This window comes from Eriocheir sinensis, chromosome 6 (genome assembly GCF_024679095.1).
Source record: "Eriocheir sinensis breed Jianghai 21 chromosome 6, ASM2467909v1, whole genome shotgun sequence".
In the NCBI taxonomy this organism is placed as follows: domain Eukaryota; kingdom Metazoa; phylum Arthropoda; class Malacostraca; order Decapoda; family Varunidae; genus Eriocheir; species Eriocheir sinensis.
In genome coordinates, this window is record NC_066514.1 from 24,038,939 (window position 1) to 24,051,438 (window position 12,500).

General features: G+C 48.5%; 1 protein-coding gene across 1 annotated transcript in view; it reads left to right on the plus strand.

Moving 5' to 3' along the window:
* The window catches only part of LOC126990644 (rap guanine nucleotide exchange factor 6-like), a 127,415-nt gene extending 123,328 nt beyond the window's left edge, over positions 1–4,087 (plus strand). Inside the window, exon 4 of the mRNA XM_050849334.1 lies at positions 4,012–4,087. Coding sequence (XP_050705291.1) covers positions 4,012–4,015 — 4 coding nt within the window. The 3' untranslated portion in view covers positions 4,016–4,087. The remainder of the gene's footprint in view (positions 1–4,011) is intronic.
* Positions 4,088–12,500: the final 8,413 nt, after the last annotated feature.

Consider the following 12,500-nt stretch of genomic DNA (forward strand, 5'->3'; position numbering starts at 1 on the left):
ATCGATATTTAAAAGCGAGAAAGCTATTTTTCTGTTAAGGTCTGCCTCATCTATACCTTCTGAGCGTCATTGTTGTATTGTGTCGGGACTGCGAAATCGGTGTAGGGAATTACCTAACAACACCACGAGCCTCAGGAATAAGATGAATTGACCGAGGAGGGGGGGAAGTAGATAATAGCCAGATAGATGGTAGAGGTAGATGAATTGACCGCGGGGGAGAAGTAGATAATAGCTAGATAGATGTTAGAGGTAGAGGAATTGACCGCGCTGGGGGAGTAGATAATAGCCAGATAGATGGTAGAGGTAGATGAATTGACCGAGGGGGGGGAAGTAGATAATAGCCAGGTAGATGGTAGAGGTAGATGAATTGACCGAGGGGGGGGGGAGTAGATAATAGCCAGATAGATGGTAGAGGTAGATGAATTGACCGAGGGGGGGGGGGGAGTAGATGATAGCCAGATAGATTGCTGGACCCACCTATGTGTTGACGTGACTTGTGGGTGCCGACTTAAGACCTTGTGATTCTAGAGACCAATTTTCTCTTTTTTTATCAACGTTGTTATTGCCCTTCTTACCCTCCCTCCCTCCCTCCGTCTGTCTTTCCTTCTCTCTCCCTTCCTCCTTCCCTCACCTTGTTTTTCTCCCTTCCTCTCTCTCTCTCTCTCTCTCTCTCTCTCTCTCTCTCTCTCTCTCTCTCTCTCTCTCTCTCTCTCTCTCTCTCTCTCTCTCCTTCCCTGTCTTTCTCTCTCTTTCCCCTCCTCTCTCTCTGTTTTCCTCCCTCTCTCCCTCCCCTTGTCTCCCTCACTCACCCTCTCCCTTCCCTTCCCTGTCTCTCCCTTCCTCTGTTATTTCCTTGAACATTTCCCTCTGTAACTCTTTTTGTATGTGTGTTTTATATTCCCTTTTGCGTGTGTTTTGCTGTAATGGTAGTGTGTGTGTGTGTGTGTGTGTGTGTGTGTGTGTGTGTCTGTGTGTGTGTGTGTTTTGTTTGCGCGTTCCAGTCATTCTTTCCCCCCCCCCCCCCCATTCGTCCTGCTTTCTAATGCAAAGGTTAATATATCATTTTTCTTGTGTTATTTTATATTATTTATTTATTTATATATTTATTTATTTTTGTTACGTTCTATTGGTGTTGAGTTACGTGAGAGAGAGAGAGAGAAAGGCATTTTGTAGGCATTTATTTACTTCGTTTTGCATGATTGTGGAAGTAAATACAAATGATTAGTTTTGAACACACACACACACACACACACACACACACACACACACACACACACACACATAAATAGATAGATAGATAGATATATAGACAGACAGATAGATGGATAGATAGATACTGACCACACTTTCCAATTCACCAGTCTCTCACACACACACACACACACACACACACACACACACACACACACACACACACACACACACACACACACATGCAAAGTCACGTTCTGCTGCCTTGCCGCTCGTGATTCGTGTGATCAGAAGCGTTGCAAGCAGGCGAAGGGGAGCAGGAAGGGAAGGGAAGCAGAGGCAGCAGGGGAGGAGAGGAGGCAGGAAGCAGGTGGTATAGGCCAGCAGGGAAGCAGATGTGATAGGTAGGTAGGTAGAGACAGACAGAGAGACAGACAGACAGATAGACAGACAGACAGACAGGCATATTGGTAGTCATTTTAACAGATTACAAACTTCACAAGGTAACAGACAGACTAGCAAACAGGTAGAGAAAGAGACAGAAACAGGAAAGCAGGAAAGAAAGCAGATTAGAGAGAGAAGGAAGGGGAGAGGGAAGGATTGAAGGGGAGAAGTAATTGGAGAGAGTGAAGGGGAGAGGATTGAAGGGAAGAAGGAAAGGGAGAGGGAAGAAATGAAGGAGAGAGGGAAGGAGTGAAGGGGAGAAGGAATGAAAGAGGGAAGGAGGGAAAGGAAAAAGGAAATGAGGGAGAAGGAGTGAAGAAATGAAGGGAATGAGAGAGAGAAGGAGGGAAAGTGAGGTAGAGAAAAACACAGAAACAGACAAACAGACAAACATCTAGGCAGAAAAAGAGAAACAGTAACAAGTAGGCAAGGAAAACAGGTACGGAAAGCAAGTAGATGAGCAGATTGATAAGCAGGTGAGCCAGAAAGGAGGACACGGAGCAGCAGAAAAGCAGATTGACAGAGAGGAAGAAACAGTAACAAATAGACAGAGAAAAACAGGTAAGAAAGCAGGTAAGGAAAGTAGATTGGCACACAGACGAGCAGGCAATCAAGCAGGCAAAAGGAGAAGCGGGATTAGGTAGGCAAGGAAAAGAGGGAAAATAGCAGGTTGATGAGCAGACTGTTAAGCAGGTGAGGCAGAGAAAGGCAGACAAAAGCAGAGAAACAGGCGCAAGCAGGCACATTCTTACTAACTGCTTGCGTGTCTACTGTGCCTTGGATCCTTAATTGCTACCGTTATAGGCCTAAGTGCTTGTGTTTTTTTATGTGGTTTTTTTTAAGTGTTTTTATCATATTTTGTCATCGTTCCTTAACCTCTTCGTCTTCTCTCTCTCTCTCTCTCTCTCTCTCTCTCTCTCTCTCTCTCTCTCTCTCTCTCTCTCTCTCTCTCTCTCTCTCTCTCTCTCTCTCTCTCTCTCTCTCTCTCTCTCTCTCTCTCTCTCTCTCTCTCTCTTATCCTGTCTTCGTCCTTTCCTTCCTCCTCTTTGCTATGGGTATGTCCTATTCTCAATCTCCTCTTCCTTTCCCCTCTTTCTCCACCTTCTCGCAGTCCTCGTCCTTCCCTTCCTCCTCCTCTTCGTTATTCCTGTTCCTATCCTCGCTGTTCTCGTTACTCCTCTTCGTTCTCGCGGTCTCAAGGAATAGCAGGAGCATGGGTGGAGGATTTTTTCGCAGGTTGGGTGACGCAGCGTGAGCCTTGAGTGAAAGATCATGGGTTTGTATATTGGCTGAGTCACTGCTTGCTTGCTTGCGTGTGTGTGTGTGTGTGTGTGTGTGTGTGTGTGTGTGTGTGTGTGTGTGTGTTTTCCTTTCGTTATTTGTCTCTCTCTGTGGTTTATTTCTCTTCGTTGTCTTTGTTTTTCCTCGTCCTGTTTTCTAATGCAAAAGTGTACCTATTCCTCTCTGTCTTGTGTGTGTCTTTAAGTGTCTATATTCCTTTTTATTTATGTGTTTCTTTGTCCCTCTGTGTGTCTGTTCTCTCTTATTTTTCCTCCTTTTCCTCGTCCTGTTTTCTAATGCAAGAGTTTTTATGTGTCTCTCTGTCATGTGTTTATGTCTGTATTTATTTCTTTGTATATATGTGTTTCTTTATCCCTCTCGCTGTTTGTCTTTTATTATGTAGTTCTGTCTTTTCTTTTCCTCCCTGTCCTGTTTTCTGATGCAAGAGTTGATGTGCTTTCATTTTTTCCATCCGTTCTATTTGCCTTTTCTATGTCTGTCTCTGTCTCTCTGTAGTCTTGCGCGGTGGGTCATAGGTATCTCTCTCTCTCTCTCTCTCTCTCTCTCTCTCTCTCTCTCTCTCTCTCTCTCTCTCTCTCTCTCTCTCTCTCGTTAGCTCGACAAATACTAATATGTGTGTGTGTGTGTGTGTGTGTGTGTGTGTGTGTGTGTGTGTGCGTAAACTCATTAGTACCCCCTTCCCTTCAGCCATTACTCCTCCTTTGATCCTGGCAGGGAGAGAGAGAGGAGGGAAGGGAGGAAGGGAGAGAGAGAGGAGGGAAGGAAGGGAGAGAGGGAGAGAAAGATGTCACTGTGGCTTTTCCCGTCTCTCTCTCTCTCTCTCTCTCTCTCTCTCTCTCTCTCTGATTGGCCAGTTCGTCCTTGCTCCTGGCCCTGTGATTGGCTGGCTGGGAGCATAGGAGTGACGTCACGGGCTGGGGTACAGTAAGCTAATAGATGGTAAAATAAATAATAAAAGATAACAGGGGATAGTAAAAGATAAATCAAGGAGTTTATTTTTTCATTATTTTTTCGTAGGATTAAAATATTAGTTCTACAATAATTTAACTCACCATGTCTTCTCTCCCACTACAGGTAAGGCGAACCCACGGCCACAGGTGATGGGTGCTTCGCCGCTGAACAGGTGGAACGCTGACCAGTGAGTACACGAATATGAGTTACGAGTTGTTGAGGGAAAGGGGGAAGTGGAAGGGAGTGCTGGTTATAGGGGTTGGGATAGAGGTGGTATATTGTGATGGGGGGGGTAGATGATGGGAGGGGGGAAGAGGTATAACTTGTTGGGCCGGTGTGAGAGAGTGATGATGATGAAGTGGGGGTGTCGTGGTGGGGGGGGGTTGTGTTGGGTTGGGTGTAGTGATGGAGGGGGTGGTGAAGGAGGGGTAGCGGGTATAACTTATTGAAATGGTGAGGGAGAATGATAGTATTGGAGGTTGTAAGATTGTGTTACTTTTTGGGGTGTTGTGAGTGTGTTGTGTTGTGTTGGGTGTTGTGATGGAGGGGGTGGTGAAGAAGGGGTAGTGGGTATAACTTATTGAAATGGTGAGAGAAGGATTGTAATGGGGGTTGTAAGATTGTGTTACTTTATGGGGTGTTGTGAGTGTGTGTGTGTGTGTGTGGGGGAGGGGTGGGGAAGAAACACTTGCAGCACTTGAACCACTCAATAACACCCACGGAAACACAGTAACACCTAGAAAAATAACAGCTCATGAAAAAGGGAGGGAAAAAAATAAGGGAGGGTAACGTCTTGGGGAGTTGGTATGGGAGTGTGATATGGGAGTCTGGTGATGTGTGGAAATGGGGTGTTGGTATTGAAGGTGAGGGAGGAAGGGGAGGGGCAGGTATGGGTGAAGGGGGAATGGGAGTTAGGGAGAGGTGGGGATATGGGTGGAAGAGGGGGAGGTAGTGATGGTGGAAGATCAAGTGGAGGAGAAAAGAGAGAGGAGAGAGGAGATAGGAAGGAAGGAAGAATGAAAGAGAGAGGAGAGAGACGGAATGGAAAGAGAGAGGAGAGAAGGAGAGAGAGAGAGAGAGAGAGAGAGAGAGAGAGAGAGAGAGAGAGAGAGAGAGAGAGAGAGAGAGAGAGAGAGAGAGAGAGAGGAAGTATGTGGAGGAATGTTAGGAGTGGAGGTGTGATAGATGGAAGGTAAAGAAGGGAGGGGAGGGGTGGAGGGAGGGAGGAAGGAAGAAAAAAAAAGAAGAGGAAGGAGAGGTGGAAAAACGGAGGTAAATGAGGAAAGAGGAGGAGGAGGAGGAGGAGGAGGAGGAAAACTAAAGAAAGCAAAATTGTACTATAAAAAAAGGGAGAAATGAGAGATGAAGAGAGTGAGGAAGGAAGATAACGTAAGAAAGTGAGGAGGAGGAGGAAGAAGAAGGAGGAGGAGGAGGAAGAAGAAGAGAGAGAGAGAGAGAGAGAGAGAGAGAGAGAGAGAGAGAGAGAGAGAGAGAGAGAGAGAGAGAGAGAGAGAGAGAGAGAGAGAGAGAGAGAGAGAGAGAGAGAGACGCCATAAGTTAACTCCTTTCACCCCCTCACATCCCCCCTTTTGACTCTCTATCTTATTTTAAAAGTCACCTCCTCTTAAATGTCATCTCTCTTTGCTTGTTTTCCTTTCACTCACTAACAATGATTTACTTGCTTATATTATCTAGTCTATTTTTTCTTTCGTTATTTTTTCTTATATACTTTTTTTAACAACAAAGGAGACAGCTCAAGGACACACAATAAAAGGAAACAATGATAAATAAAAGCCCGCTCCTTGCCGCTCTCTAAAAAGAATCCAAAGAGGTGGCCGAAAGAGAGGTCAATTTCGGGAGGAGAGGTGTCCAGATACCCATATTTTACGCATTATTTCATCACAAACTTGTTAATCTCAGTCTCACATATTTGTTTTAGTTTCTTAATGCCTTCTCTTCGATTCAGTATTTGTATTTTTTCTTCTTTTAATCTAGTTAGGAGCAGCGAGTAGCGGGCTTTTGTTAATTATTGTTTCCTTTTTTTGTGTGCCCTTGAGCTGTCTCCTTTGTTGTAAAAAAAAAAAAAAGTTAATGTTGTTTTTCACATTTTTCTTTCCGTATAAAATGTTTCTTTCTTAAATAGCTTCTTTGCTCAACACTCTAGTCTAGTTATTTTTAGTCAGTCAATTTTCTTTTTCTTTTCAACATTACTTTCTTGCACCTTTTCCTTCTTTTAGTTGTGTAAGTTTCTCTAAAGCTGTATCTCAATTTCTTAAGCTTAATTTTAAACTTTACTTTTTTTTATTTTCTTCTCCGTGTTTTATTTTTAGACCATTTTCTTTATAAGCTTTCAGTCTTTCTATTTGTATTTCTTCAAGGTCAAAAGTTTCAATTGCTCATCCCCCCCACCCCCACCCCCCCCCACACACACAGACACACACACACTCTGTTAAGTCAGATTACACTAATAATGACAAAATGGCTTACAGCGAACACAAACAAAAGCGGTGTAATGGGCTGAGACACACACACACACACACACACACACACACACACACACACACACACACACACACACACACACACACACCTCTGCCTCAGTTAACTTCCAATGGAGCGTAAGTCTCTCTCTTGCATCATCACGGTGTTGTTCATTGTTCTCGCCCCGCCAGGGAGACGCGGCAGGGGGACTCGGCAGGGTGGAGGCAGGGGTAGGAAGTTAGGTGGAGGAAAAGTGAAAGAAGGGTGCTTGAAGGGTCGAAAGAAAGGGTGGAGGAAGGGGTAGGCTTTAAGTAAGGTAGGAATAGGGTGAAAGAAAAGGGAGAGTAGGGTGAAGGTAGGGTGGGAGTAGGGTAGCAAGCAGGGTGACCAGCTAGTGAAACGTGACAGGGGAGGCAGAGAACAGCAGGGTGAGAAGGTATAGTTACGCTAGGGTGACTCGATAGGGTGACTGAAGAGTGGAGGAAGGGTGGGAGTAGGGTGAAGGAAGGGTATAGAAGTAGGGTGATAAGGGAGAACAGGGGTAGGCAGACGGCAGGGTGAGGAGGTAGGACTATTGGCAGAGTAGGGTGAGGTATGCTGATGGACAGAGAAAGAATTGGGTGACCAGGGAGCGAGGTTTGACAGGGGGACAGTGAAAACCATGCAGTAAAAGGGTACGAAAATAGATTGCAGGGTACAGAGGAGGGTGGGCACTAACCTTCCAGTAACATGTTCTTCAATCTCTCTTCATTGGGCATCACCTCTACCGCTACCCTCATCTCAAAACCACACCTACACAGCCTCTTACTATCTTCATCTACCTCCTTCTGCGTCTTCCTCGACTAATGTAGTGCTCAACGTGAGGCTTGAGGCAGGGGGAGGTAGGGTGAGGCAGGGTAACATGCAAGCAGAGGGTGAGGAAGGAGGAGGAGGACGGGGCAGGGGAAGCAGGATGAGGGAGTGCCGTGGGACAAATTGATGAGCCGAGGTGTGGCCGTCGGCGGGGGTGGGAAGGTGAGGGACTGAAGGGGCGAGGAGAGGCGAGGCGGGGTGTTGTGGGGTGAAGGGGAGGGAAGGGACGTGGGGGTGAGGCAGGGTAAGGAAAGGGAAGATAGGGAAAGAGTAAGGTAAGGTTAAGTAAGGGACGGACAGAGAAGGGATGGTTAGGTTAGGTCAAGGATGTAGTGGAAAGGAAAGAAAGGGAAGGGATGGTTAGGTTAGGCCAGGAAGTGCAGTGGAAGGAAAAGGAAAGGAAGGGAAAGGAAGCAAAGCAAAGGAAAAGAAAGGAAGGGATGGTTAGCTTAGTAAAGGGAATGCAAAGGAAAGAAATGGAAGGGAAGGGAAAGAGTGGGTAGGCTAAGTTAGGGTAGGTTAGGTTAGGTTAGGTTAGGTTAGGTTAGGTTAGGTAAGGGAAGGGAAGGGAAGGGAAGGGAAGGGAAGAGAAGAGAAGGGAAGGGAAGGGAAGGGGAAGGAAAGGGAAAGGAAGGAAGGGGAAGGAAGGAAGAAGAGGGAAGGGAAGGGAAGGGAAGGAAGGGAAGGAAGGAAAAAGAGGGAAGGGAAGGGAAGGGAAAGGAAGGGAAGGGAAGGGAAGGGAAGGGAAGGGAAGGGAAGAGACGGGAAGAGAGAGAGAGAGAGAGAGAGAGAGAGAGAGAGAGAGAGAGAGAGAGAGAGAGAGAGAGAGAGAGAGAGAGAGAGAGAGAGAGGGTCTAAAGTGTGATGGGCTGGGGGAGGGTAAGTTAGGCCGCAAAAACAGGAAGGATATGGGGGCATGGCAGAGAGAGAGAGAGAGAGAGAGAGAGAGAGAGAGAGAGAGAGAGAGAGAGAGGGGGGGGGGATCATAACATATAGGAAACGAATAATTATGATAAAGAAAGAGAGGAAGGGAAGGAAAGGAAGAAACACAGAGACGCACAACAGAGAGAGAGGCGCAGGAGAGGCTGACAGGAAGGGAGGAGGAGGGACGGGGTTGAGAGAGGGGAAGAGGGGGAGGGACGGGGAGGCTTTCTAGCGGCAGTGAGGGTGCCCGCTGCCCCGCCCGTGGAGTGCCGCGGGGAGTCAGTGAGCCGCGCGCGACGTTAGTGACTGGGTGCCGCTTCTCCGACCGCCGCGCAGTGCCTTAGTGCCCCCGTGATTCGTGTTTCGCGCTTCTGTGATTTGCGGGTATGGACACAAATCATTCGCGGGTGTAGTCTCCGAGATTCGCGAGTATTGTCTAACTTATTCGCGGGTGATATGTTCGCGATTTCATTCTTTATTGTTGTGGTTTTGGCGGATGTTGACTTACAAGCGTTGTGTTGCAGTGTTCGCGCTAGTGTTTCGGTGTTTCAGCAGTGACGCGCTTGTTTCGTTCGTCTCCATGTCACTGTCTTCGCGAATGTTGTGTTTTTGTGTTGGACGGTGTTGATGTGAGTGTTTGAAGTATCCGCGGGTTGACTACTGAGTGTGTTTCAAGTGTTTCCCGAGTACAGTGACACCGATCTCGTCCTCGGGTCACTGTTTGGCGAATATTGTGTTTTTGTGTTGGACGATGTTGATGTGACTGTGTTTGAAGTATCCGCGGCTTGACTACTGAGTGTGTTTCAAGTGTTTCCCGCTTACAGTGACACCCTCAATTTCGTTTCCAAGTCACTGTTTGCCGAATGCTGTGTTGTGTTGGACGGTGTTAAGTTGATGTGACAGTGTAATCGCGGGTTGACTACCGAGTGTGTTTCGTTAATCCCGAGTACAGTGACACCTTCAATTTCGTCCCCGGGTCACTGTCTGGCGTATATTGTGTTATGTCGGACGGTGTTAAGTTGATGTGACAGTGTAATCGCGGGTTGGCTACTGAGTGTGTTTCGTTAATCGCGAGTACAGTGACAGCTTCGATTATTCGCGGCCAGTGCCTTAGTCCACTTCATATTCCACCGACCTTGGCTTCGGTGTTGTGGTGTCGTTTCCCGCATGTGACAGAGGCGGCGGCGGCGTTGCGGTGTGGTAATGTTCAGCGTGTCGGATGTCATTAGTTCGACCCGCGGTGTCTGGCTGATCCTTTGCGATTACGTCAACTCCAAAGCCACCGTCTCAGGTCTCACGCACTCTGGAGGCACAACGCACTTACCCACGCACGCACACGCACTCGAATGGCAGAACGGACACGCAACCACACGCAGACGGGAAGCACGCACACAAATATACATTCAATCGAGAGGCAACACACACACACACACACACACACACACACACACACACACACACACGGTAAAAAAAAAAAAATAATGTCACTCCCTTATCTTGTCTAGGCTTATTTAATCGTCAGGCAGGCCACGGGGAGCAGGCCAGCAGGTTGTGTTAGGTGGAGGCCAGCAGGTCACACAAGGTAGGCAAATTTAGGTGTATTCCGGGCAGGTCACGGCAAGCAGGTCACGGATAACAGGTCACTTTGTATTCGGAAGCAGGTTAAAGGCAGCTGGTCATGTGGAGGAGAGGAGATTGTTGTTGTTGTTGTAGTTGTTGTTGTTGTGGTGGTGGTGGTGGTGGTGAAGGACGTCCGTTTATAGTCTTGAGCGGTTAAGTGTGTGTGTGTGTGTGTGTTCAGGGTCCGTGTGTCGCATATGTGTCGTGACGCCGCGGGGTTGCAGGTCGTGAGGGTGTATATTGCGTGCGTGTGTGTGTGTGTGTGTGTGTGTGTGTGTGTGTGTGTGCGAAGGTGGGTGTTGTGTTCGCTGTGTTGCTATTCCCAAGCCGGTGGGGAAGGGCGTGCGTGTAGCAGTGCGAATCCTAATGTTATGATGCAAGAATATTTACCAGTAAGGAGAGTGATGCTGGGATAGGGATGCTGAGATAGGGATGCTGAGATTGAGATGCTGGGAGGAGAGTGGGCGTGGCGCTGTTGAGGAGGCTGTGAGGCGTGAGGCGGAGTGGAGTGAGAGAGTGATGGTGAATTGGGGGGGAGTGTATTAACCTAGTGTGTGTGAGGCTGCGAATCTTGGTGCTGGGGTGAGATACTGTGAGGCGGGTGGGCGTGGCGCTGTGGACTCTAAGGCTGTGAAGTGTATGGTGGAGTGAGTGGTGAATTGGGGCGGGGGTGGGGGGGATGGGGGAGTGTATTAACCTAGTGTGTGTGAGGCTGTGATTCATGGTCCTGTGGTGTGTGATTGGTGGTCGTTGTGGTGTTTGTGGTTTCTTAATGTCACTCAGCGGCTGTGGTTCTGTTATGTGTCAGAGGTGATGGAGTGATGGATGGGCTGAACTTCTCTGGATGTCTTGTTTTGAACGGGTCTTGCTACTGTCTTCTCTTGGTTACTGTTGATGTTTTGTATGTGTATCTTGCCTTGAGTGTATGTGTTAGTGTTTGGTGTTAAGGGATGTTAGTTGGTGTCTTATGCGAGTGTTGGTGTTTTTTTCTGAGCCTATGTGTTGGTGTTTTGTATGTGTCATTCTTAAACGTGAGTGTTGGTTGCTGAATTCCATGGCGTGAGAGAAAGGTGGGGAAGGGAGAGAGGGAGGGAGAAGGAGGGGATGGATTTGCTTTAGGAAGGAAGGGAGGGAGAGAGGCAGGCAGGTTCGGGAAGGAGGGAGGCCGACCAGGTGACTCACAAGCTCACACCACCAGCCTAAAACTCTCGCCGTCACTCGTGGCCTCGGAGGAAGGAACAGCAGCAACAAGACCAGTCAGTGTGTGCAGCGCGGGGCTCACAGTTTCCTTCTGGCGGCCGCGCGGAAACGTGTGCTTGCCGGTGAGCGAGTGGGTGCCTGCTGACCCCAACCATGCGCAGACCATTCCTATCGCTCCCTCGGCGTGCGCGTTGCCCCCGTGCTTGCGTGTTTGCGTGCTCAAGGCCGCGTGTGTGTGGTTGTGGGTGCCTGCTGACCGGAACACGCGCCAGCCATTCATTTTGGTAGACTGGCCTGCGTGTGGGGTCTTAATGCGTGCGTGTTTGCGTGAGTGTTGGGGTGTGTGGTGATGTTGTAGCGTGCGTTTGAACTCTTTTGCGTGTGTGATGGTGCTGTGGAGTGCTCTAGAGTTATTTGCGTGTGTGTGCGTGCGTGTGCGAGAGCTATTGCGTGAGTTTAGGACCGTGTATTGACGATGTAGAGTGCGCTAGGCCTATTTGCGTGTGTTTGCGAGAGTGTAGGGGTGTGTGGTGATGTTGTAGCGTGCGTTTGAACTTTTTTGCGTGTGTATAAGCGTGTGGGATGGTACTGTGGAGTGCTCTAGACTTATTTGCGTGTGTGCGTGCGTGTAGATGGATGTAGTGATGATGTGAAATGCTTAAGCCTCATTTGCGTGTGATTGCGTGCGTGTAGGCGTTTCTGGTGATGCTTATAAGTGGTCGAGAGCTATTGCGTGAGTTTAGGACTGTGTGGTGACGCTGTAGAGTGCGCTAGGCCTATTTGCGTGTGTTTGCGTGCGTGTAGGCGTTTCTGGTGATGCTTATAAGTGTGCGAGGGCTATTGCGTGAGTTTAGGACCGTGCGTTGACGATGCAGAGTGCGCTAGGCCTATTTGCGTGTGATTGCGTGCGCGTAGGCTTGTGCAGTGATACGGTAGACAACGGGAGGACTGCTGCGTGCGTGCGGGTATGCGATGGGCCGCGTTGTCAACCGGTGCATACTAGCGGATTAACAGTGAAGGGAACGGACCAGCCTCGCCTGCTTGGAAATAGTGTTGCGTTGTTTGTGTTCGTGGTGTCCGTGCTGTGTTACATGACCGGACCCGCTGACCAAGAAGAGGGGGAGGGTGTTGTGCCCCCCCCGACACTACCCCAACCCCCGATACCCCCACCATGATGTGTGTGAGGGGTGGGGGAAGGGGTTGGTTGCCTGCTATACCCCACCGTCGTCTTCACCCACTCCCAAGATGCCTAACAGAGGAGCCGATGGAGTCTGTCTATGGGAGCGTCAGAACTGTGCGGTAACGGGGAGTGTGTGAGTGTATGTGTGTGTATATGAGTGTCACCAGGCCCCTGTGTGTGTGTGTGTGTGTGTGTGTGTGTGTGTGTGTGTTCCGCCCACAACTCAGAGCGGCGAAGGTTCATTGTTGTGAGACCTTCCGCGCAAGAAAAATGGAAGTGGAGCATAAATTTTGGGGAGGTCGTTCCTGGGCTGTGTACGACTACTCATTAAGGCGAAAAATGACGGTAGTAATAA